The 27,318-nt window shown below is 40.6% G+C and overlaps 2 protein-coding genes across 3 annotated transcripts in view; one reads left to right on the top strand and one right to left on the bottom strand.

Annotated features, from left to right (window-relative positions):
• The first annotated feature begins 258 nt into the window (after nt 1-258).
• LOX (lysyl oxidase) lies at nt 259-13,965 on the top strand. Of its 2 annotated transcripts, XM_037374125.1 has the most exons (7): nt 261-1,364; nt 1,860-1,968; nt 3,217-3,354; nt 5,637-5,793; nt 8,253-8,348; nt 8,529-8,644; nt 10,202-13,965. In XM_037374125.1, exons 1-7 carry the CDS (start codon nt 614-616, stop codon nt 10,206-10,208), a joined length of 1,374 nt encoding a protein of 457 aa, XP_037230022.1. In that variant the 5' UTR covers nt 261-613; the 3' UTR covers nt 10,209-13,965. The 2 variants fall into 2 exon arrangements, with proteins under 2 accessions (XP_037230023.1, XP_037230022.1); XM_037374126.1 differs by lacking the exon at nt 10,202-13,965 and having other exon boundaries at nt 259-1,364; nt 8,529-8,648.
• Nucleotides 13,966-18,157: 4,192 nt separating this feature from the next.
• SRFBP1 (serum response factor binding protein 1) overlaps nt 18,158-27,318 on the bottom strand; it is a gene marked incomplete at its 5' end in the record, with an annotated part of 55,147 nt that continues 45,986 nt past the window's right edge. Inside the window, 4 exons of the mRNA XM_037373817.1 lie at nt 18,158-18,940; nt 19,678-19,715; nt 20,132-20,873; nt 21,797-21,878. Coding sequence (XP_037229714.1) covers nt 18,753-18,940; nt 19,678-19,715; nt 20,132-20,873; nt 21,797-21,878 — 1,050 coding nt within the window. The remainder of the gene's footprint in view (nt 18,941-19,677; nt 19,716-20,131; nt 20,874-21,796; nt 21,879-27,318) is intronic.

Here is a 27,318-nt window from a genome sequence, read left to right as displayed (position 1 = left end):
AGATGGATGGGGAGGATGGGGAGGATGGATGGGGAGGATGGGGAGCCCCCGCCGCCGCGCCGGCCCTCGCCGCCCCGGCCCCCCCCGGTCCCCCCCGCGCGGGCGGGCGGGGGGCGGCCGGGGGGGAACTGTCAGGGCCGCACGTTTCCAGCCGCATTACGTGAACAAATGGCGGGGGCGCAGCCAGCCCAGCCAGCGGGGCTTGTGTAACTTTGCGAGCGTGCCAGCAAGTTTAAAGTCCCTGGTCTCTCCTCCTCCTCCTCCTCCTTCCCTCGCTCCAGACACCAGCGCGGGCCGGAGAACGATGAGAGGCTGATTGTTTGCTCCGGCGCCCATTCGCATCCCCTCGCCTATAAATATCGGCGAGAAGAAAAGCTGCTCCCGCCGCCTCCCCTGGGCCGGGTTTCCTTCGCGACGGCCCGACCTGCCCGATGGCACCGCCCGGGTCCCGCCGCGCCTGAGACCCCGCTGCCCGCCTAACCCCTCCAGAGGCGCAGCCCCCGGCCGCCCCGCACCCCCGCCCCGTCCGGGCAGGAAGGCGCCCCTCGCTGTCCGCTTGCCCCCCGCACTCTCGCCCGTTTCTCTACCCCGCCGCACCCCCACAGCGGAGAAGATGCAATTCGCGCCGCCGGGGCTCCTGCTCGCCCAGCTGCACGCGTGCATCTACTGGAGCTGCCTGTGGCCCGCCGGCTGCCAGCAGCCGCCGCCGCGCCGGGACCCCCCGCCGCCCCCCGCCGCCTGGAGGCAGCGGATCCAGTGGGAGAACAACGGGCAGGTGTACAGCCTGCTCAGCCTCGGCTCCCAGTACCAGCCGCCCCGGCGCAGGCAGGCGGCGGAGGCGGCGGGCAGCCCCATCCTGCTGCTGCGGAACAACGGCTCGCTGCCGCGGAGAGCCGCCGCCCGCCCCGCCGCCACCGCCACCGCCGCCGCCGCCGCCGCCGCGCAGCCCCCGGCCGCCAACGGCAACCGCGGGGACCCCGGCGCACGGCACTGGTTCCAGGCCGGCTACCAGGTTCCCTCCGGGGGTCGCGCCGCCGCCGGGCAGCGGAGCCAGGGGGCCGCCACCCCCGCGGCGGCCGGGGCGGCCAGGAGCACCTCCTCGGGGGCGTCGCGACCCAGCGACCCCAGCGCCCCCGCCGTCGGCACCGGCACCGACACCAACCGGAGCAGCACCGGGGCTGGCGCCCCGCCGCCTCTCAGCAGCTTCAGACCCAGGCGGGAAGATGTCATGGTGGGGGACGACCCGTACAACCCCTATAAGTACACGGACGATAACCCCTATTACAACTACTACGACACGTACGAGAGGCCCCGCCAGGGCAGCAGGTACAGACCCGGCTACGGCACCGGCTACTTCCAGTACGGTAAGAGCCCTCCTGCTTCCCTTCCCCTTCCCCTTCCCCTTTCCCTTTCCCTTTCCTTTTCCCCTTCCCCGTCCCCGTCCCCCCCGCCGCCCCCGCCGCGCCGCCCCGCTCCCCCCCGGCGCCCGTCGGTGCCATCGCGGAGCGTCCCCAGGGGACGCGGTGCGGGGGTCGGTGCGGGGGTCGGTGCCCTGACCGCCCCTCGCTCGGGGAAAAACCCTCCCGGCAGGCGGCTGGGGCCCAGCGGCCACTGCCGTGGCTGGGGGGGGCGGGGGGGGCGGCGCGGGGGGGGGGGGCAGCCCACCGCGGGGGTCCGGCCGTCGCGCTTGCGATGCGGCCTTTGAGAAACGCCGAAGGAGCAAGGGGGAGAGCGAGCGTTGTGGTGGGCAGGGGTCCGCAGCGGAACGGCGGCGCCTCACGACTGGGACGGCGGCCAAGTATTTGCAGACGTGTCCTGGGTTGATCTTGCTGTTCTGTGGTTGGTTTGATGAACTGCAGGTCTCCCTGACTTAGTCCCGGATCCCTATTACATCCAGGCGTCCACTTACGTCCAGAGGATGTCCATGTATAACTTGAGATGCGCTGCCGAGGAGAACTGCCTGGCAAGGTAGGCACCACCGCGCGTCACGGCTCGCTGCGGGCTCCTGTGCCCCTGCGCCCACCACGGAGTACCTGAGGCTCGATGGTCCGAGCAAACCTAGCCCTGCTTGTAACCTTCTTTGAAGCCCGTGGCAGATGGTGGAGTTTGAACATAAGAATACGATACCGCCATATTAGAGAGACAAACTACAGATGCTTCGAAGAACCTACATTTTGTGAAAAGTTATATTGCACGTTTCTATTATCAGGCTCAGTCCAACATATCATAATTTTGCAAAATGGAGGCACCTAAAAAAACCTGCTTGAATGTGGTGATTTTCACCTTCATCCCCCAACCAAAAAAGATCATACCCTACTCCATTTAAAAAAGAAAAAAGACCAACCCTACTCTTAATCAGCAAAAGTTACTACTAAAATTATAACTTGCTAATTGTTTCTGGGCCTATGCCTTGTAATACCTCCTAAGAATAAAATCTCCCTGAAAAGTGTTTCAAAGTCTTTTAACGTGTTGAGATAAGAGCTTTGCCATGAAGTTAGGTCCTGTCCAGCTGGCAAAGAGGGATTTTTCCTGTTTTGTTTGGAAAGAAATTAACGGGGCTGTTTTGAACCATTTTGTTTGATACCTTATCGTGCAAAACAGATTTTATTTATTTACCAGCATCATTAATTGATGTCAGACTGTTTCCAGGGTTTTAGACTCTTTCTTCACTTGCTGGAAAAAGAAAACGAGGCATAGGAAGTAGTACTTTTTATGCTAACTTTACAGTGAAGACTAATGGAAATGTTCTTGCTGGCTATCTTGCTGGCTTAAAGGACTAGATAATAGATGTGTCAAATAGGAAAATACAGCCTGAGGCACATATATATTCATTTTTTTCTACAACAGAAACATCTGTTGTGTGATCTTACATACACAGTGAGTTATTTTGTTAACAGCAACCGATGAAATTGTATTTTTGGTACCAGAGTAATTTTACAGATAAGCAGTGATCTGCTTCCAAGACGGAGGCACAGAGTCAAGGTTTTGAACTCCCTTTTTTTTTGCTAGAAGCCGATCTGAATCTTACTCAGGTCGTGGTCTGACACCAGGCACTTCTGAGCATACCACGTGGAATTCTTGTGTGTCTCCAATGCATGAGCTTTAAGATGGCTGAAAAAAAAATTGTGCTATTAGTTACTTCTGAGACAAACTGAAGTGTTTATTAAACTGTTTCTTGCATGTACTTACGGCTTCTGTTTTTTTGCATTTTTACAGTTCAGCTTATCGAGCAGATGTTAGAGACTATGACAATCGGGTGCTCCTGAGATTCCCCCAACGAGTGAAAAATCAAGGCACATCAGATTTTCTGCCCAGCAGACCCCGTTATTCATGGGAGTGGCACAGCTGTCACCAGTGAGTGAAGTGCTCAGTATGGTACCTTCTAATTATCTTTTTACTAACAAATTTCACTTACAGGGTGACATTTTCTAAAACTGCAGTGAAGCAGGGGGAAGCCATGGGGAAACTTCAGCCTTTTACTGTCTGATCAATTTTAGGGCAGTGGTAATTACTCTTTATATAGCCACAGGAAACCAAAATGGTTATGAAGCTTATCTAGAAATATGAAACTCTCACAAGTAGGAATTCATTACAGAGACAAGTCTCGACAGTAGCACCTTCTCCCTTTACATATATTTTACATGGATTATAGTCCAGTTACATGTAAGTGGAACCCATAATTAAAAGTCCCAATTATGTTAAAATAACTGTGGAAACGCCAAAATGCACATCTACTAACATGTTCCCTATAACACATTATTGTAAACACTGACCCATACTTATTGACCTGGATTTCATGGGTTAGTTCCTGACAAAGAATGGTCTGGTCAATCCAGAAAATAGAAGATACTGAGTTGATTGATCCCATTATTAATGTCCTTTATCATATCATGATACTTCCTTATGGCAGTATTACTTTAGAAACAGCAAAATTGCTGGAAACATGGCAAGGCAAATGTAGTAGAACATTTTCAACATTTTGGGAGCAGGTAACGCTGCAAACTTGTACCTTTTCAGAAAATTCACATACAACAGTTTGCCGATTTGTTCCAATTTTTGCTATTTCATAGAAGGACCAATTGTAAACTTCTGGAAAGCTTACCTTACTTCCACCTTATTTAAAATACAATCCTGCGGTTATGGGTACATAAATAATAACCTAGTATTACTTCATTAAAAAAGTAGTATGTAATGTGGGCTTGATCTAAAGGCCCCTGGTATCAACGGAGTATTTCTGTCTAGCTTCAGAGGCTTTAAGCTTTTAATGAAAAATCAGTATCAGAACAAATTATTTCAAAAAGAGACTGATATTACTAGTTTATAAATCTTGTAAGGATCAAAAAAGCTGAAACTAAATCAAAGCGAAGAAAAAAAAGCCTCTATAAATGCCTTAGTTAATACCCACCCCTGAAAAAAATCACTTCCAACAACAAAAACCCCCCAATCCTGGAGCTTACAAAGTTGATAAATGGATGAAATGGATAGAGAGCAATTGAAATGTCCCATTTGCAGAAAAGCTGTTTCTTACTCTGCCATCATAGCCCAGATATTGCTATCCAGATGCAAAGTGTCTCTGATGTTGATTCATTTCTTGGACAGAAAATACATTGCCTACAAAAAATGCATTTCTCGTGATCATTTCCATGACAGTGATACAAGCCTATTTGGAAATGAACTACAACTGCCAATTAGTTTGGCTAGCCATCAGAATTCAGTGTTAGTCATCATCATTTGTAGACCAGTTTTAGTGTTCCTGACATGCATGCTTGTGAGGCTTGTGCGCTTCTCTTCATTTTAACAATAGGTTTGAATTCTGTTTAATTATATCTTTTTCATATACCTCATGAGCTGAAAACATTTGTAAGTAATGACAGCCAAATGCTGCGCAGAGTGCCGGTTGATAGTACAAGTTTAGTTTTCCATGTGTTTGGAAAAAGTGAAATTACAAGGATAATAGGTGTTCAAGTCCGACTAGAACCCACTGTGCGTGACAGCAAGAAAAATAACCCACTGTGCCCAGATCCGAAGCACACACACTTTTGAAATGGAGACTACATTAAGTATAGACTAAAAAAATTGTTGGCATCGGAGGAGATCTCCACTGCTATTACACATAAGCTGATTTATTTATGCAGATTTTATTGTCACTAGCATTATAAATGTGTTACACTGATTGAGGGCCATCAAAACGTGAAAGTAAATCGTTGGGTTTTTTCTAGCAAATAGCAAACTCCCCTGGAATTTATAGTATGTAAGGTAAGAATTCCTAGCAAAACTCTGGCTAAAGGCAGTTATAAGATGTACAATGCAAACTTGAACTACTTAATGCTTGCTATTGTTATTGGAGAAGAGCGGAAACAGGAAATTTTGGAAAAACAGTGCTGCTATGGAGTCTTTCCCTTAAATTAAAATGTATTATTTATAGAAGATGGCATTTCCATAGTAATTGAAAATTAGAATGCTGAAAAAAACCCTTAACTGAATAGGCAGCAATAGTAAAGTATACTAACACTGAAGTTCTATGTAATAAATAAAATTTGGTCAGATCTAACAGAAGGTAGATCAAATAGGAATATGTTAGAACTGTTATTGACAAGACCTGATCCATCTTTAATCATGTACCTATGGTTTTACAGACATTATCACAGCATGGATGAATTCAGCCACTATGACTTGTTGGATGCAAGCTCACATAGAAAGGTTGCTGAAGGACACAAAGCAAGTTTCTGTCTCGAAGATACCTCCTGTGATTATGGATATTACAGACGGTATGCATGTACTGCGCATACACAGGTAAGACTTCGTTTGGAGACAACCAGTTTCTTTCCCCCCTTCTAATTTATCTTTGGGTGCTTTGGGTATTTTGGGTATTTTTCTACCAATCAACTGATGCCCTAACTAGCTCTGAAGTTCTCCATCATAGAGGCCAGGATAGCCACTTGGAGACTTACAGTTTACGCAGATGCTGCTAAACGTGGGTGTCTCATTAAAATGCAGGGACACTCATTAGCTAGCATCACTGGTAACCGAACTATATTAAAACACACCACAAGTTCTTGTGCTTATAGGGCTAGTCAAGAAAGCTAAAGAGAACTCAAGACAGAGTCAGTAAAGAAGTGGTTTCCAGTGTTCATTCCCCACAGACTGCTCAGTGATGTCCTTGGCTAGTCCCAGAGTTTGTAGCCAGTATTTTCTCCCTTACAGAGCATGAGGCTGTGAGGTGCTGAATTCCCTAATACCTATAGCTACCGGCTGGCAGTCCAACACAGAAAACTTAAGAGCATAGTTTTATGTGTGTATAGAAGGCTGTTAAAGAGAATGGCAGCTACGTGAACATAATGATGCGTCATATACAAATGTAAAACAAGGTCTTAGGGCTTATTAAGGGAATAGATAAAAAATGAAATGTACCATTATGATATCACACAAATTCATGGTAGACTCCTACTTTGAATATTGCATGGAGCTGTGGTCACCACTTCTCAAAACTGCTACAGAAAACCTTAAAAAAATCAAACCAACTAACCCCAGGAAAACAAGGATGATCAGTAGTGTAGTATGGCTACCACACTTAAAAGATTTCATAGACTATTCCCATTGACAATGGAAATGCCCATAGACACTTTTGGAAAACCAGAAATAATAGGAAATCTTGAGTAGTCCTGGATGGAAAGATGAAATTGTTGATATCGACTGTTCCTCCCAATAAAAGAATTTAAGGACATCCAAAAGAACTGCCAGATAACAGCTTTAAAACACAGGGGTGCTGTTTTGACACATGAATAAAATATTAAATTCCTTGCTGTAGGATGCTGGAGAGATCATAAATATCTACATGGGTTCAAAAACAATGTAGCCAAAGTAATGGAGACCATTAAACAGAAAAATCTGATGGTACGCCATGTCTTAAATGCAGTTAAATTCAATGCCTAGTGGAAGGAATTTGCCTGGGTAAAGGACATTACACATCCCATTTTTTACGTTCTTTTCTCCTCAAGCATCTGCTGCTGACCACTGTCAGAGACATGATACTGAGGCTTGATGGATCTGTGGTTTAACTCGGTGTGGCCATACTTATACATAAACTTGTATCCCTTATTCTGCAGTTTTTAATCTAGAAGGTAGTTATTTTATCACAGAGAAATGGCAGCTATGCTTTACTGGCTGACGTGTCCACATTTGAATTTTAAATGTAATGAATGATCTGCAATAAAGAAAGGCTTTGAAGAGGTTTTATAAATATCTTTTCTCCTTCTGTAAACAATGACATCTAGCTAAGCAACATACATATTTTACAGCTGCAGTATTTGTGTCACTAGAATCATGGCTGTGTCAGCGTTTCCACTGGAAGCCCATATTTCAGGGGTTTGTAACGGGGCTGTAAAACTTTCCTCCAGCCTCAGACTTGGCACATACGTGCGAGAGTCTGAGCTGATCACCAGCTGGGTCAAGAGGGAATTCCTGCAACACTTGGGTTTTGTGCACTGTGTGTCGCCAGAGCAGATCAGCTTTGCCTAGAGCAATCTATGTTGGCCACAGTTAATGACACCAGATTTGAACCACTGATACACTCATACATGGAGATTTTTACTAATGTTCCTAACAGCAAAGTTTTCAGAAAAGATTCATTTGGAAGAAAGGCTACATTTTCAGTTCTCTCAGATTCTTGTGTCACTATTTGCCTGAAGAGACGACACTTCCATGCAAAACTCAATGTGAAAATGGCCGTAAACTGCACTATTCAAAGATGGCACTGTGGCAGAGCACACCTATAGCAAAAAAGTTGCATTATTCCTAAGAGTAGAGACACGTTCCAACACAGTGATCAAGTTTGTACTCAAGGACCTTGGAAGCTATTTACTTGAGATTTACAGATATTTAGGTCCAGCCTTTGGTCGGTTTTGATTTTATTCTCATCTTTTGTAATGAACAGTGACTAATAGCATCAACAATATTTACATAAAAGGAGTACTGTAACAAGTACAGCTATCTCGCAGATGAACAACTATCAATAGTATAGGTGTTTCTTATGTAGCAGTAATACAGTGCTGTCTATAAAAGTAGTGTGTTAGACTTATGTGTTCTAGTTTAATATTCAAATAAAATGCCAAGAAAGAACAAGCCTCATTTACTGAGGTAATTTTCTTAGAAAAATATGACAGTTAAGTGAACTTCAGTCTGAGAGTCCCTAATGTCTAGAATGTTACTATTCCTAATGATTTTTTTACATCCATCTTAACTTCGTTTTTAAGGGACTGAGCCCTGGCTGCTACGACACTTACAATGCTGATATAGATTGCCAGTGGATTGATATTACAGATGTAAAACCTGGAAATTATATTCTGAAGGTAAGCGTATTGGGAGTGGGGCATTTTAGGGTTTGGGGTTTTTTTTGTTTGTTTTTTAAAGCAGCAAATTATATGCATATATTCTTTTGATTATACTTTTGATTATATTTGATTATATAACTTTTGAAAGTTATCAGTTTAAACTTGGAAGTAGACAACACTGTGCTTTCTCCCCTCAAGGTGAGTGTAAACCCCAGCTACTTGGTGCCTGAATCTGATTACTCCAACAATATAGTACGCTGTGATATACGCTATACAGGCCACCATGCATATGCCTCTGGCTGTACAATTTCACCGTAAGTACATTCCTTTGTTTTTGCAACTGTTTCATATTGACAGTACTGAGTTGACAAAGAGATTTGTAAGCTTGGAGATTTACTTTAGATTGAAAAAAGTAGCTCCCACCATTGTGATACCAGTTTCTTCAGTATGTTGTGCTGTGGTTTCAGGACCTCGTGTGTTAATTCAAAATTCAGATGGTACTTTTCAAAAGTCTGTTTTGGCAGGAACGATGGGAACGATTGCTTTGCTCTTGGTAAATGCATAGCTTCCAAATCCTGGCCTCCGCTAACTAAACTATTTCCGTAAGGCTAGCCCTGATTTTTAAAAATTATTTAGTCCTGAAAAACAATTGTGAGATTTTCACTCTTGCAAGTGTGTCATCAGGATATATAGCACTTTCAAAATTGCTGCTACTGTCTGGGCTGCTCAGTAACTACCTCTGGCCCACACCTTCTTTGCATTTGCACTAAAACCTTTCTGTGCTCATTTATAGCATCCACACAAAACTGTTGAGCAGTTACATAGCTCTTAAGACGTTCTGCAAAATCCCACACATGTATGTTACTTTGCTGCTGCTGCTGACACAGTAGCCATCCTCCCTGTAAACAGTTCTTCCAGACACAGCCCATTTACAGTTTAGTTCTTTAAAAGTTTAATCAATGCCACAATTATGCGCCCCCCCCCCCCCCCCCCCCCCGAAAGAGAATTTCATGTAATTAATGTTCTCATGGTAGATCTACTGGATCTACTGTAGCTTAGTATCTGTGAAACACACACACAAAAAGCAATCAAGTCTTCTGCAACACAGAGGTAAGCAGTTCTCGGGATAATATAGTAGTTGCTCATACAAAATACTTATCAAGGGGCTTCATTTAGATTGTATAAAAGTTTATGTGAAGTAAATTCCAGACCAGTAAATGGAAAGTAAAATAAATGACCAGTGTAGTGTGCTATAACAGCATCAGTGAAACAAACATATTGAATTAATGTGATTATTGCTTAATTAGCCTTTAAAATACAGATTCCTTACTTTGTATTAGGAAGACCAGTAGTTAAACGAGGCTAAAATGAGAAACGTTTTCCCGTGCCAATGTGGAGATCTGTATTTGCAATCACACTTTGGTCATAAATGTGACAAATCAAATGGCTTCAACAAAATCGCTTCAACAAAATCCTCTGTTCTTGTCATGTGCTGGTCAGACTTGCAGGAAACAGGAAAAAGAGCAGGCGTCCTGCAGGTCATGAGAGATTACTTTTGGTGGAGCTGTGACAGGAGCTTTTAAAGCATTTCTCTGTAACAGGATGGACTAATTGGTACTTCTAGCAACACTGTTTCTGTTAACTTCAGGTGGAAGGGAAATATAAATTTATGCTTCACGGCTTCAGCTTCTAGTCTCCCCACGGTACCTCTGTGAATGTTAACAAGTAAATATGTTCTTGCAGGGTGAGGAAACAAAATTTCTGTTCCATTTTGTTGACCTAGCCTTCAAGCTGGCAAAAGGCTATTTAGCAGATACTCTTTTTGTATGTGCTGTGTCATCTGCATAACATTGTTTCTCCTCTTTCCACAGATACTGAGAAAGATGCAAGATGATGGATGAGACCGTGCCAAATGTTTTGAACTGAAGTATCATTATATAAACTCCAATAGGATGTAAACACTATAGAAACAAAACTACAGAACATACACACATACACCCACACACCTTATGTGATTTTTGAAGCACTTCAGCTGCTTCTCAACCAAATCTGTAACTGGATTTTAAGCATTTAAAAATTGGTGTTACTTTTATTACTATTGAAATGTGTGGAACTGGTGATTCATGCACAGATACTTTGAAATTTTGAAAATCATAACTCATTCGTAAAACATGAGCATTTCTTAACTCCTGAAAATTTGGAGTTAAGGCGATAATAGACTTCAGTGGGAATATTACTGGTGAATGAGTTGAACATATTTTAAAAGGTAGCAAAAATTTATGTATAATGAATGCAATAATAAAATGCAATAGGAAGTACTAATGTCAGCTATCTCAGAAAATACCAGAATGAAAAACAGCTTAAGAGTAATGCTACAGTACCATTAAAATAAAACTTGCTAGGACATGTTGATACGAATGAGAAAAAAAGTATGTTCAGTTTTCAAGGAATATTAACATATAGCAGAGAAATACATATATATATATATATCAGTTATACCCCTGCAAGAAAAGTTATGTTTACATTTTTAATACCTTTAGAAGTTTTTCCATTTTCTTAAGTAAAAAACAGATGGGGTTTTGAAAGAAACCTTTTCATCTGTGGAAATGACTTAAGTAACTTAGCCACCTTTCTATGTTCAAGAGATTTTTCAAGGTGGGGCTTTTAAAAGACTTCTGCAAACTTAATGTGGATAAAAATAAACACCTGTTAAGAAGAGGGCTCTTAGCGGTGATGAAGAGTTCCTGATGTAGTCATCTGTGAAAAACATCCAACTTGAACAGGTTAACCATCAAAATAATAGAGGCGATAAACTCAGGTGGCACCACAAACAGAAGTAGGTTAGAATCTCTAGCAAAAGCCTACTACCTGCTTCCCCCTTAAGTACTGTATTTGACTTTAAAAATGAGTATCTCAGTACTCAAACAATGAATTTGAAAATATACTATATTTAGAGGGAGAAAAAAAGTCAATGTATTTAACATCCTACTTCAGGCTGTTCAGGAACAAAATACAACATTTTCAAAAGGGAAAAACTTCCAGCCCAAATTAAAGATTTTGCTGAACTGCTTAACTGGTGCTGGGTACACCACTCCTCCTCCTATCCCCAAATTATTTTGCTTTTGCAGTGCACCCTGCTGTAAGCTACAGTAGCTGTGATTTTGTTTTTAAACTGTGAAATAACATATCACAAGGGGATCTGGCGTTTTTTTTTCATAAGATTTCTGATCACGTAAAATAAAGGATCTACTTTTGAAACAAAGGGACCTAGAAATATTGATTGGCATTGGTTAAGTTTAATGAGCAGATCAAAACATCTAATGAGACACGGGAAAGTCAGTATCTTTAAAAAAATTGCAATATACTTGTGCTATTCGGTGTAGTCAAAAACGAAAAATCTGAGGAGTACGGAGAGGTTTGTGCAGCAAAACCCTATGGACTTAATTCGGAAGTTTTATGAATTGCCCTTTAAGGATCAGCTTTTTCTTTACTACATATATTTAAGCTTATTTCACAATTATAAAGTATTTCCACCTCGATCATAACTGGGTTACAAATTTGCACAACTAGTATGTATACTTAATCTAAGAACCAGCAACTCGGTGATGGTAATCACTCAACATTGGGAGTGTGTGCAGAACAAACCCCATCTATACCTGCAGGTCCCTTTTTGTTTGCTGAGAGATCCATTTTAGCCATCGGTCACCAGCATGGGCATCAAACAGAAGCAAAATTTGGAAACTAGATTTATTAGAAAGCCATTTATTACATATGCCTGCACAAAAGAGGGTCTGTTTAAAGCTTAGGCTTCTGCAATCTCAGCCCAAAGAGTTTTTAAGATTAAAAGGTGTTAAGGGATGCAAGTGCATACACCTTTCTACAGCCTTAGGTCACAGTTGGGGTGAAAGTCCTGACAGCAGATTGGGCAATGGACACAAAAGCTACTGTAATGGAAGCTAGGCTGTGGGCACGGGCTGCTTCCTGGTTAGAGGTTGTGTGCTTGTACCTCATTGTGCCTGATGCTGAATGTGGGATAAGAGAGCACTAATTGGACACAGAGCAGCCACAGGAATTCAGTTTATCCCTCGGCTTACGAGGCAATAACCTGCTCACATGTCTATACCCAAACTACTTGCAGAACTCCACTGAAGTCAGCAAGGAACCAGAGGACCTTGAGTATCTCTGTAGGCAGAGCACGTTGTAATACTGGACTTAGTCCTTTCAGTGGGAATGGCCTGGTTCGGAAAGGTGTTGAACGCCATAACTTTGAATATTGGGGATATTGTAGCTACAAAACTGTAGCTTTTTTTTCCGTAGCAAAATATTGTATTTGTTTTGAAATGTGTGTTAAGCAACATGACAGTGATGTACAATAGCACAAAAATTGCCTATAATGACATGAACAGTCTATTTAGAAAACCAAGGGATTTTAGGATTAAAAAAAATGAAGGAATGTGACTTTAACTTCCCCTGTTTAACTATAGTAAATCACAACGCAGTAGAAGAGCTTATTATAGAATCTGTAGAAGTAGTTCTAAATAGGGGAGTGCCAACCAGTATTTTCAGTAACTTGGCTCTGCAGTTTTGACCCAGACACCTTAACTTGCCTTTTTCATACTGGAATATATTTGTGGAATTACATGCATTTTTGTTGAAAAACATTTATAAAAAGTTTTGATAAAACCATATTTCATACAGCAAATTATACTTTGGAATCCTTTTTCCCAGACATTGGGCTTATTCCCATCATCTTTGAAAGGCATCTTGCCATTGGTCTCAGTGGGAGCAAAATCAGATTTAAATTTTGTGAGAATTCTAGTACAAATTTGATGTCTTGCAGTCTTGAATTTCCTTTGAAAAGCCAAATCATGAAAATGTGTGTGAAGCAATTACCTCCCACATTTCAGATCTTTAGATAAAAATTGCACATAAGCAATGTATTGTCTGTCAGGCTCATTACAAGAGGGGTTTGTTATGTATTTTTTTTAATCCTGAAATACATCTGATATTTGCATATTTTTAGACAACAGTGTAACAAAAATGACAGATTGGTCACCAATGGAACCAACATATTGTGTAGATGTTTTGTGTTAGTAAAAGTCTACTCATTTTCTCTATGCTCCAAAGTTTACTGTGCAGTGTCGAATGAGTGCAAACACCAAATGTACTTTCCTATAATAATTCATGCATTGTTTGCAGTGTGCTCATTCAAAACCAGCAGGGTGAATTTCATAAATGAGACATTGAAAGGTGGTTTATCCTGTGTCTCACATTTATGCCGATACGGCATTTTCATTTTCTCCAAATCCTAAAAGGTGCTGAAAGATTTTAACTTGAATTAAAACCAAAGAGTATGTTATTGGGAGGTTTTTATTATGCAACTAAATGCTACAGATACAGTGAAATGCCACTTGTTTTTGCAACTTTTTAAAAAGTTTTCATTATTTCCTTCACTTTTCTTCCAAGATTCTTAATTTCAATAACTTTGCATCTTTATCTGAAGAGCTCTAATTTATAATATTCAGGCACTAGCTTTGTATTCTTCATTGCACTTTCATATTCTTGTGTTACATGCCCGTATTATGGTTGCAAGTTTATGTGAAAATGACTTGAATAAAATGTTTCAAGCGTTCTACTTGTTGAAGTATTATACTTAATGCATAGGCCAGATCCATCTCTCAATGAGAAAGATTCAATTAAAGCTGTTATATCTATATGAAAATGAGGAAGATTCTGTCATGCTGACATGGTCTCAGGAAAAGTATCACAGTAAGTTAGAAGCAAGAAAGAAAAAGTTGCAAGGCATGATAAATTGCCTCCTATACTACACAAAGGCTTAACACATGAAAGCATAACAGGATGAGGTATGGTTCATCTGGATACAACTTCTCGTTACCATATCATCTGTCTCTGTAGGCACACGAACTTAGAAACCACTTTTCTGCTCCAGAAACCTAACTTTCATGGAAAGAACATTTGTGCAGTCCATGGCAGAAAGTCTATGTACTCTAGAAAACTGACTAATGCATTTAACACTCAGTTACTCCAAAAACATTTTACCTTCCTCACATGTCTTGTTTACCCCAAGTACAAACAAAAGTCCTGCTGCCTCTTCAATCCATATGCTACATTGGTTAAAAAATGCTGAACTGTGAAGCAACTCTTGTCCCTTCACTGAGGGATTAATACAGAAGAGCATGGTTAAAAACTTTGGAATGTTCACTCTAGAAGAGGTTATCAAACACTTAAATTTATCAACTAATGGCACTCTCAGCTTTGAGTAAGTGGAGACAAATATGATGTAGTATCTTTTACAATTCATAAAATAGATGTAGAATTACTTCAGATATAAACAATGTTGTGACAACATTTCTGTAATTAATTTAAAAAAAATATTCCTATAGTGCTACATATTAAGAGCTAAGAGCTTCAAACTGAGAATTCCTGCAAGTACTATCCCTAAACCGCAGAACTGTGTGGATCAGAATCCATGCAAATACAAAAAATGCAGTAAAAAAGTGCATACAATTATTGCAGAAAGTATATTAAAACTTCCTGAAAATAAAGCATCTCTTAGTTTCCAAGTAACTTCTATCTGCTATTCTACAATTTCATTTTCACATTAGATCACTTGCCTAGTATTGCAAAATGATCTATTGCCAGTCTACAACTGGAAAACAGCTCAACACATTCAGTTAAGAAAGTGTGGCTATAACTGCATTTTCATTCAAGCCTTATTTCTCCTGATCTAATCAGTCCATAAAATCTGATGAGAGAAATATTTGTGCCTGTTTGGAAATCTTCAAACTGGTGCTATCAATAGTACACCTGTCATTCTTCTAAAAAAAAAAAAAGAGTAATCACATTTAAACTAAAATTCTCTTAAAAGATACTGACAGTATGTACCTTGACTGAGAACATTTCTTCTATGGTATGGTACTCAACTAGAAGCATGGTTCTTATTTTTTAAATTTAATCATCACAGGACGAAGTAACTTTCCGTATCACTATAAAAATAAATTGGTAGTACTTTGTAAGAAGCCTCTGTCTAAACAGTATTACAGATACAAGTAAAGTTAAAATCATGTATATACTGAAAATGTTACATTGGTATAATGAGAAAATGTTCTGAACTTTATCAACAACCTCCAGGCAAGTTCATTAGGTTTATCAGTTCACTAAAAAATTGCCCAGTTACACACAAAAAATGCTCAAGTTTCAATCATCACTAGTTTGTATAATGCATGAAGGCTGTGATCCAGGTGAGTCACTAAGCACCAGCTAAAAGCAGTAGCAACCTATTAAAATATGAAGCAATGCCAGTAACCTAATCTCTCTTCTCTCATTCATGTTCCCCCTATGTTATCTTTTTCTTTAAAGTGGGAGCTCAGAAGTGTTTTGAAGACAAAAAAAAAGATGTTTTGATAAGTCAGGCTTCCTTCAGGAAGAATTCTATGGCCACAAATTACAGCTGTAAGAATGGAGTAAGCAGCTTGCTGAAATGCCAAGAAAAACCAATGCTCCTAGACCTCTAAGCACATGCAAAAAAGCACTTCAGAACATAAGCTCCTTAAAGAGCTCCCCCCCAAAAAAAACCCCACCCTATTTGCAATCTTTAACTTTTTGGTCTTTAATGAGAATCAACTCTTAAAACAGGGTGCTCATCTGCTATAACAGGTCCATGAAGAACTGTAATATAAACTGATGACATCTACCAAAAGAAATTTTTCTTGCTGTTTACTGGAAACAGAGAAGTAACATACCAAACACCTGTTTGGTGTAGCATTCAGCTAGGATTTATTAACTTATTTATTTGAAATATTAAGGATTAGCGTTTGCATCTGGGAAACTTCCAAGTTTGTAAATAGCAGGTAAATGCATGGCTTTTTCTGCAAAATAGTATCCTTCCCTACAAAACCACAGTAAACGTAATTTCCACGTTTTATTTTGATGCTTCTGACCTTAGATGTTCTTCGATACAGTACAGTGAAAATAACAACAATGAAGAACACTGGGAAGTGGAGTGTTATTTTAATTTCTAATTCCTCTGAATGGCAATGCCATTCAGGAAGGTAATACCACATATACTGACATTTGTTTAGATGCAGAAAAGAAAGCCTAACTAAGTGAGGCAGACAAAATGGACCAACTGGAACATTTAGCCTTCAAGAACTTAACACAGGATGGGAGAATGGGCAGAAATAGCTGGGCTATAAATATTAGGATGCAGAGTCTGTAAGAGGGGGTGGGGGGCATACCAGCAACCGAGTTACACTACATAAAAAACCCTGAAGTTTTTCCTGCCATTTGACTCTAGTGTTATCCCAGGTGGAATACACTGAGGTTTTACACAGCACCTACATGTTTTAGACACGTCCAGTAACTCCCCTGTGGAGCTGCTGATGGTTAGGGAGTCATTGCTTGGCTTGGTCCCAAGTATAAACAATCACAAGGAGTAGATGAGGTAGGAAGAGATCTCTGGAGATCATTTAGTTCAAACCCACTGTCCAAGCAGGGTCACCTTGAGATGGTTACCCAGGACAGTGTCTAGCCAGGTTCTGAATACCTCCAAGGATGGAGACTCCACAGCCTTTCTGAGCACCTGTGCCAGTGCTCCATCACTCTCACAGTAAAAGTTTTTTCTTGTTTAAGCAGAATTTCTTATATTTCAGTTTGTGCCTATTGCCTTTTGCCCTGCCACTCAACAGAACTGAGAAGAGTATGGCTAGATCTTTACACTCCTCCTGCCCAGCCCCCACCCCCCACTCCCCCTGCCCTGCCTCCTCCTCCCTGTATTTATACACATTGACAAGATCCACCTCCCCCCTGACCCTCTCTCCTTCTGAACAGTCGCAGCTCTCTCAGTCTCTACTCACATGCTTCAAGCTCTAATCATCTTGGTCACCCTTTGCTGGACTCACTCCAGTCTGTCCTTATCCCTCGTGTACTGGGACGCCCAGAATTGCACCCAGCACTTCAGATGCGTCCTCACCAGTGCTCAGTGCAGTGCATGGATCACCTCCCTTGTCCTGCTAATAACACTCTTTCTAATGCACCCCCAAGGGGCTGCTGGCTTTCTTTGCTGAGACATAGAAAAGGACTGTTTTTCAGAAGAGTGAAATACGTAGGAATGACTTCTACATTGTTAAGGATTACAGATTCTACAAGTTTACATGGATTTATCTGCAGAAAAGAAATCCATCAACAATTACTGAACACAATAAGCTGCACATATCACAAGATGTCCCTGAGCTATAAAACTGGAAGCTCAATGAGTTGGAAGCTGGATGATATATCACTGTGCTAATTCTATCACTATGCTTAAACCATCCCTTCTTGACTATTGTTGAAAATATTAGGCTACATAGACTTTTGATTGGATGCAGGGCTATTCTTAGGCATTACAAAATGCTACATGAATTGCACAGTGTATTATCCTACACCTACTGCAGTCATTTACCAAGTTTCTGAATTAATTGGATTATGAAAGATACAAGATTCTGAAAGACAAATATATTTAAATAAACAACACTGCCAAAGATTAATTACAAGTTCGGAACCTGTTTCAGTGTAACAGTACAAAAAGCCCCTGAGGAAAAATACAATGAAGATTTAACCTCATCCCAAGCAAATGAACGCCCAAACTCAAAATGGCCCTTGAAAGTCATATGTTTCTTAGTGTACAATGACCTTTCAGTTTTTCAGCATTCTTTCAGACAGTGCAAGACAGACTTGTTGGAGCACCCAGATATATCCACCTGAACAACATGAAAGACAGCCTTTCAGTTCTTGAAATGGGCAGTGCAATCACAGGACAGAGATCATAATTCAACAGTCAACTATTTTATTGCTCTCCAGAAATTTTCATATCATGCAGCATACTGATTGGCTCTTCCAGTTACCCTATACATTCATTATTTTGTGAAGTCTGTTCAGTTTTAGGAATCTCTTACTTTTGCTCGGCTGAGAGGTACTTGATAATATAGTCCTAGGATTATCACCTCAATATTTTGTATTTTCCCCTCTTTTGACATCAAAGTCCTCATATAGTTTAAAGAACATGTCCACAAAAAAAAAAAAAGAAAAGCTCCAAAGAATCTGTACTATTCCCACAGGGCACAAATGATGTTCCTAAAAAAACATTCATTCATGCTGGAATGTATTTTGTAAATGGTGGCACTATGTAATGGGAGTTACAAAGCAACACCATATGACCATACATTAACACAGACAGCACACTGAATAAATGAAGCAATCTCAATTATTAATAGATGTTAAGTTCTAGCAGCTGCTATTTTATAGGTTGCAAAGGATAAGGGCAGTATGACAGAAGTGTTCAAACAGCAGTTGTTACTTTGTAAAAAAATACCACAGGATGCAAACATGCAAGAATCCTTTTTTTTAATAAAATTCATACATAGTCTAGTCATCAAATTTAATCTTTTTCCCTTGGAATGCTGTAATTTGGGACATTTGTTCCCGGCGCCGCCTGCTTGCTTCCCATGACGGATGAAGAGGCTGCTCTGAACATGCTTTCTTATTGTCGCATTTAATACTGGTAGCTTTTGCAAATGGTTGCTTCTTGAGGTGTGGTTCCTTTTTAAGAAGAGCTGTGCAAGAAGTACAAAATATAATATTAACTACATCATGAACCTTCACAAAAATATGCTAAAACTACTTTGGAGATTGCAGATGTTTTCAAGAATTTCTTAATGAGCCACAGGGAGCACATTCGTCTGAATGTTCCCAGCAAGATTTCCTCACCTTGCAGTCCAATAAATTGTCACTTGGTAGACTGCAAATAGTAAGGTTTATTACTACTGACCACATCTAAAATTTGTGTAGACAAATACTCAGCACAGTCTCAGCTTTTTTCTTCATAATAAACCAATAAGATATTACACAATGTAACTCTGTATGCATGAAATGATATCCTTGATGTGATGAATTCCAAAATGGTACCATATATAATAAATGGAATAAAATATTGAAGGAGCCGTTAAAGGTATTAATTATGAGATAAACTACTTGTGAAATATCATAAGCTGACACCTTTAACTGTGCACACATAACACTAACTGCTCAACATGAAGAAAGATGGAAAAGCACTTTCCTATGTTTCCCCACTTCAAATATTTATAATATTAAAAAATAGGAAATAGCAAACCATATCTGCAGATTAAAATGAAATCTCAACGATTTGACCATTTTAACAACAAATGTTGAAATATGTGCCACAAAACTGAAATGAAACAGAAAACTAGCCTATCATGACTAGACTGCAGAAGCAACAAAATCTCAAGAAGGTTTTTACTCTTATAACTTCATCAGATTAAGTAATACATACCTGTTCTTCCATTTTTTAGAGGCTGATCTTTAGAATTTCTAAAAAAAAAAAATAATTTAAGATTTATCAAGAAACTTGTAAGACAACAGACACCTGTGAGTAAAGAATAGTTATCATCAAAACACTTGTGCGAAGACTTTTCAAGCATAACGTGCAAAACCCTTATATATTGTTTCCTCTTTGTTAATCAAGAAGTAAAAATATAAGTATTCAGTCATGATTTAATTTGGATGCAGGTCTATTTAGAACCCCTATGAATATGTCAGTGCTAATGCGAATATGAAAAATACGTGTCACGAAAGCCCAACAACACTGCAGAGCAGTTTATGTGAAAGTGTTCTAAGCTGTAATTAGCTGAAATTCTCCTTGTTTGGTAAGGGGTACTAAAAATCACAACAATTTCCATTACTGGGAAGGAGAGAGGGAATGGAGAACATAACAAGAAAAGGTTTACCTTCTTCTGTTTTGAGATTTCTGATCAGAGGTAGACAAAGAACTGCAAAACATTGATTCTAGCTTGCTTGGTTTTGCATGTGGCTTTCCTTTTTCCATGATTAAATCTTGTACTGTCCCAGGTGCTGTGTTCTTTCCTTTCTTCAGCATGTTTTTCTGAAGGCTATCCTTTTCTTTTGCTGAAGAAGGATCAGTAACTGCTGCTATCTTTTTCTTTCTTTTTACCTTGCCAATGAAGAAATCATCACTGCTGTCACTGTCAGAATCTGATGACTGGTTATAAAACCTTTCTTCAGTACTATCATCAAAGTACTCCTCTTCATTAGGATGTTCCTGGTCACTATCATCATTATTTTTTTCTTTTATGGCACTGAATTTGTTCATGCTCATATTTTCTTTCCTTTTTTGAAAGTTGAGCTTCTTTCCTGTTTTACTCTGACTGCCTGCTTGCATTTCTACTGCCTGAAATGAAGATTCTTCTGTAGCATATGCTGTCTTCATTTTCACATTTTTCTGCTCAGATTCACTCTCACAAAGTTCTTCACCCACACTGTCAGTTTCTATTTTCATACTAATTTTTGTTTTTTGTTCACATCCTTGCTGGTTTTGAGCTTGTTTAAGAGCTTGGTCATCCAAATTCCTGTTGAAATGTGCTGATTTAGGCTGTTCTTCTGACTTAGCCTTTTTTGAAGGAGTGGCTTTGTCTGGGTTCTTTCTTGCATCCTTAAAAGCTTTTACAGCAGCTATACAAGGAGCAGAAGAAAAACCTTTTGTTGCAGATACCCATGAGTTTACATAAGTTATTTTAATATAATAAAATATCTTTGCAAGTTAAATATGTTGTATTGAGTAAATGTACTTTGAACGTCCCTATCAATCATTTACTGAACACATGGGTCAAGAAATACCTTAAGAGTACAGCACCAACAAAAGTAAGGAAAAGAACTTGAAATTATTACTGATTGAATACACTATTAAACTTGGATTTAACTGTCAGCTTTTCTTTCAGCAAATAATCTGCAGTTGATAATCATGTTCATTTAGGGCATTACTTTGTGTGTGAAAACTGCAAACAAATAGTAAATTGCTCAGATACAATTAAATGAGTATTTGACATACTCTGTTATTAACAATGTAATTTTGTGACATTATTACTGGGACTTGTCCCTTTTTAGGACTTGTCCTTTTTTAACATCAACTTCAGTTGGAAAGACTGAGTTTAAAGAGAACAAGAGATAACCTAAAGAACCAGGAAATGTTCCCAAAGAATTCTGGGGACAGTTTCCAGAGCAAAACCTCTTAGCTGCCTTTGGAACACAGTTTTAATTCCCCTTTAGTTTTGTATCTGCCTGTTATGTACTCATTGCCAGTTCAGTCCTATTTCATTTAGAGATACTCCATTATACCCCTTATGAGCCCTGTTTGTCCTACAACCTGTATCTTAAATGTCATATAGTATACTATCATGTATAAGCCCATTTCAACCAATATAAATGACTACAAGGTTGTGACACTTTGTTCACTGCACCTAGTTAAGGTAACTACAGGGGCTTTTCCAGTTTTTTACTTCTTTTATACTGGTTGTTCATGTCAGGAATGTACAGGAACAAGATAACACACCAGTAAGCTACTGAAGTCATAAACAAGTTAATATAATATTACATACCTTTCAGTTCAACAAATCTGGATTTCAAGATGGGGTGTGTTGCAAGTCTTGCAATGGCTCGCTCAGTTGCAGTACAATTTGGCTATACAAAATAAATTCAAAGGCATGAAGTCAATAGAACGGTGAATACTTACACAGGTCTGTATCAGTTATGCTACAATGCATACTAATGTGATTCCGGACTACTAAATGAACACGAGGAAAAGCTTAATAATATCTGAATATTTCTTACCTTTCCGGTATTACTGTCATTTTAAATGAGGAAAATTTTGACTGCCAAACATTGACAGAAATGTAACAGACATGTAAATCTGCTGTTTCTTAGGTAGTTAATAGGGATAATACAATTTTTATTTTAAAAGCATACCAGACACATCCTTCAGAGCTAACATACTGATTTTACATTCACTATTTCTTATACATACAAAGCAAATTAATGAATCCCCTGAATAAAGAACATCATATTGGTAGAAGGCATTCTGCATCAAGGAGTACAGCAGCTTGCAAAAAATGCAGTACAGATGCCATAGAAGTAGGCAAAATTACGTAGCAGGTATTGAAAGAATATACATTAAATGTGGTTGAGAGATCAAACTTGATCTTAAAAGACAAACGACCATGAATTTGATGTGGTGGAATACTGGAATTCTGCACAAAATCATAGAATCATTTAGGTTGGAAGACTGTTACAATCATCATGTCCAACCACTAGCCCAGGACTGCCAAGTCCATCACTAAACCATGCCCCTAAGCACCACATCTACGTATTTTTTAAGTACCTCCAGGGATGATTTCACCACCTCCCTGGGCAGCCTCTTCCAAAGCTTGACTGCCCTTTCAGTGAAGAAATTTTTCCTAATACTCAATCTAAACTTTCCCTGTGTAACATGAGGCCATTTCCTCTTGTCCCATTGCTTGTTATGTGGCAGAAGAGACCGACCCCACCTCACTACAGCCTCCTGTCAGGCAGCTGCAGGGAGCGGGAAGGTCTGCCCTCAGCCACCTTCTCTCCAGACTGAACACCCCCAGCCCCCTCAGCGGCTCCCCACAAGACTTGTACCCCAGCCCCTTCCCCAGCCCCGCTGCCCGTCTCTGGACACGCTGCAGCCCCTCTACGTCCCTCTTGCAGAGAGGGGCCCAGACCTGAACACAGGGTTCGAGGGGCGGCCTCAGCAGTGCCCAGTGCAGGGGGACGGTCACTGCCCTGGTCCTGCTGGCCACACTGCTGGGGACACCAGCCAGGGTGCTGCTGGCCGCCTGGGCCCCCTGGGCACACTGCTGGCTCCTGCCCAGCCGGCCGTCACCCAGCACCCCCAGGCCCTTTTCTGCCAGGCAGCTTCCAGACCGGTTCAAAGAACAAATACGGTATTCATGCTTTAACACAAAGGAAAAGGAGAAAGGTAGGAATTGCACCTGACTTCCTCTTTTATATATCAGAAGTCCTAGATATAACACACTTGTAAAAGCTATGCCATTTTCAGGTTCTTGCCATCACTCTGCTTGAAGAACAAAATGAGAGGTATCTAAGACTTCCAAAGATAGCTTTGTCTTCTTTTTTCTTTGAAGAGAGGGAAAGACCTTCCTCCCTTCCTCCTAGCAGTACTGTAATGGATGTATGTTTAAATTGTTGCTATGTGTGATTTCAGCTATATGGTACAGGCAGTACTACAGCAGAAGCCACCCAAACCAACAGACGATGAGCCTTGTAAAGGACCAGGCAAGTGCCCCATGACCCAACCTGAGCTGTTTTGGGCAGCCAACAGCTCAATGTTAACACACTGCCTGTCCTGTCCCAAGAGACCACTGCAACGGATGGAGCCCAAGTCACATGTATGTAAGTGGTAGAGAACAAGGGGAGGAGACTGTACTGGCTCTGCCCTGTGACAGAGTTAACTTTCTCCATAGCAGCCAAGATGGTGCCATACTTTGGATTTGTGACTAAAGCATCTCAGAGTTCGTAACACACCAATGTTTCAGTTATTACTGAGCAGTGCTTGCCCAGTATCAAGGCCTTCTGTTTCTCACTCTGCCCTCCAAACAAGTAGGCAGGGGATGGGCAAGAGGTTGGGAAGGAAATACACCTGTGGCAGCTGATCCAAATCGATCAAAAGGGTATTCTATTTCATACCAAGTCATGTTCAGCAAAGAAAAGCTCAAAGAAAGGATGTTAGTGGTTATGACATTTTTCTTCCTGAGTAACTGTTATGTGAAATGAATCCCTGCTTTCTGGGATGTGGCTAAACATCTGCCTGCTGGTGGGAAGTAGTAAATAAATTCCTTATTCTGTTATTGAACTTTATCTCAAGCCATGAGTTTTTCTCACTTTTGCTCTTCTGGTGCTATCCCCATCCTGCCGGGTGGGTGAGTGAGCAGCTGCTGGGTGCTTAGCTGCTGCCTGGGGTTAAACCTACAACACAAATGCTACCTAACACATCAGCCATGCATATTTAAAGAATCTGATTTGCTTGACCTAAGAGTGCTCAGTGGGGAATCTTACTTGTTTGCATATACATTTTCTTCCGGAAGAATTATGCCACTTAATATAAAAAAATATGTATTCATTGCAAAAAGACAGAGGGACACTTCATGCCAACTACTAGTGCAGCAGAGTCACTTTCAGTGCTTTGGCCTGAAGGAAAGACAGCAGAAGACACTACATCTACAGTAGTGCCAGTACTTCTCAATGCAGAAACTAATTGGTTTGCAAAATGTAAATCTTGTTCCTCAGGCAATGCAAAGCAAATCCTGTTCGTATTTCTTTTTTTCATAGTTCTAGAGCTTACAAAATATACTCCAGGTATATCCATCATACTACATGTTTGAAGTGCAGAGCATCTGGGAATTTTAGTACTTTCCTTTCTTCTCAAGTCTCTGCTATTACAATGTTCTTTCTTTATGTCAAGAAAAACTGGAAAAAAGTTTTCTCTGTAGACTGTCTACAAAACTATGAACACTGGCCAGAGGAGATGGGTCAAAAGGTGGGTCCATTTCCAAGGGCCACTGACTGGCTTACTTTCAGGCTAGCCTAGCTCTGAGAACTTGAAATCTGAATTTTGGTCCCCATGTGCCACCAGATTCCTGGGATAGCAAGCTCACAGCTCACATTTCTGAAGTTCAAATGCTGTTTTCTTCAGATATTTTTCTATAGCTGGAAAATCTAGTTCTGAACTTAATTGATACACTTTTCCCTTCAGCTACTTCCTGTGGGTTTTGAAAAAATACACCATGAAGTTGAGAGAGCAGCAGCAGCTTCTGTGCAAAACCTGGTGTCCTTTAATTCAAATATTTATAGAAAAGGTTTAAGCACATACATGCCAATCCATATGGAATAACCACGTCTTCTCCTTATAGCAAAATACATCAAAACCACTACTTACAGTGATAGACAGTAGCCAACAAACATACAATATGACATTTACATTCTTTAAAAATTCCTACTTTTCTGTTTGGTTTTTTTGGCATATCCAATGCTCAATGTATTTTTCCTTAAGTATTTTCCAGTATATAAAACCCTGGCAGAAAATAAATTGTAATAGAAAAACGTCAATTGTATTTACAGCAAGAACACCTTTTCCCCCTCCTCCTTGCCCCCAGTATCTGTAATTATGCAGACACTGGAACTGGACATGTTTATTCTCAAATATTCCTGCTATTTCTTGTATTATTTTGCACTGTCCATTTTGTCACACAAGAATGTCCTAGTACTTTCCACAGGAACACTCTCTCTCATTCAATGTGCAACTGAGGCACTGCAAAGTGAACAAAGCAACTAAGCAGTGTAGAGTGTCACACTTTTCAGTGAGAAGTTGTAAGCTACATACAGAACCACCTGAAAGTCAGTCTTCTCACAATTCTTGTCTTGGTAAGTCATGCATTATTTCTTTATATAGTATTGAAGACGTCTATCTATCATCACCGAAATGTTTCATTAAATTCCATGTGGACATTTAACTGAATTAACTGCATTGATCTCTACAGTTTGAAATCTCTTAAAATGAAAAGAAACCCAAACTGCATAAACAAGCATTCTTCATCCTGAGGGGTAGATGTGCACACAGATGCACAAACTTCAGAACATAACTTGTCAGTTACAGCATAATAAAGCAACAGTTGTATAACTTACACATGTGGAAACACACATGTATGCCCCACTTAAGGGAGACAAACTTCGTACAATGTGGCAATGATTGGGAAGAGAATGGACTTATAAACTTCCTAAGATAAAAACAGATTCACAATGCAAGTTTTGAGATGCACTGGAACAAGGGTCAGAAGTACAGAATGGCTCTGAGAGCTGGCAGCACTGGGTAAAACAAAAACAAACATAAAAGCAGCATGATGGAAATGTCAGGCTGAAGTTGTCTGGGGAGTAACTGCTTCATACAATTCAAGTGATAAAGTAAGTGAGAATGAGAAAATGAGTGTCTCAGCACCTTGGGGCAGATGGGCTTGCAGGAGTTGAAAGGGATACCTTGTTAGCATACTTGAGACAGTAGTGCTTCAGGAAGAATTACAGGGCAGAAACCTGGGATTCACTCAGGAACGTGAAATGGTGACTTCTAACCATTGCTCCATTCTGATCACTCTTCCTGTTCAAGCCTACTTTTGTTGGTACCCTCTCTGCTATAATTGTAATCAGTAACAGGAAAGAAAAAGGTCATACTTCCATTGACTTCTGTACAGAAGGGGATTGCCTTGTTACACGTCTCACAGAAAAAGACTGCTACCAGAATTTCAGCTGGGTGAAAGGACCAAACTGGTAATGCTTGGTGGCCCTGCATCTGTCCCTTTAGATCATATCTCAGTTATTGAAAATAACAACATTCAAATGGAGACAGTTCAGAAACCCCAACCCCACTGACAAGTATGCAGTACATGGCAAAAGCCACGACATGAAAAGTAACCCTGTAGCATGTCATACTCCAGTTCCTAAACTAAATGGAAGTGCAGTTTAATGTCGGGTGTAACAACAGCCTGATTTTAAGCAAAAAAATGGCAGAGCTAATACTAACCAGGGTAGAGCATAAAGAAAAAAAAAAACAAAACCCAATCCTGGGCCAAAACAAGATGTCATTTCAATACCCTTTGTAGCAGCTTAGGAGAAGAGCTGTCTCTGTACTTAAAAAAAACCACACAGAAAACCTGTTAATCCACACGTTCTTCCCAGAGCTCTAACTAGTTACAGCTGTCCTTCATAATAGCAGATGTGGTTAATGTGGAGTCACAGGGTGGCTGAAGGTGCCAAATCATGGCTGCCACCCAAGTCCATCCCATGACCTCATACTGGTTTTGGAATAAGACCCTTGAAAAAATTTACTTTCTGACTGTGAAATGCTGTTAGTTCTCCCTCTTCCTTTTTGTCTGTAAGACATACAGGATGTGATTTGTGGCCATCAGACATTGTGAATAGTGTGGTATGAGAGGGAATTGGTTAATGGTATCTCTCATGGCAGCACTGCTGTCTCTCAGCTCTTGAGAGCAAGAGATTGTTTGCTGACTGTGCCTCATCTTGGTAATAGGAG

This window comes from Falco rusticolus, chromosome Z (assembly GCF_015220075.1).
Source record: "Falco rusticolus isolate bFalRus1 chromosome Z, bFalRus1.pri, whole genome shotgun sequence".
In the NCBI taxonomy this organism is placed as follows: domain Eukaryota; kingdom Metazoa; phylum Chordata; class Aves; order Falconiformes; family Falconidae; genus Falco; species Falco rusticolus.
Note: the sequence above shows the minus strand (reverse complement) of the source record. Positions and strands in the feature narration are given on the sequence as shown.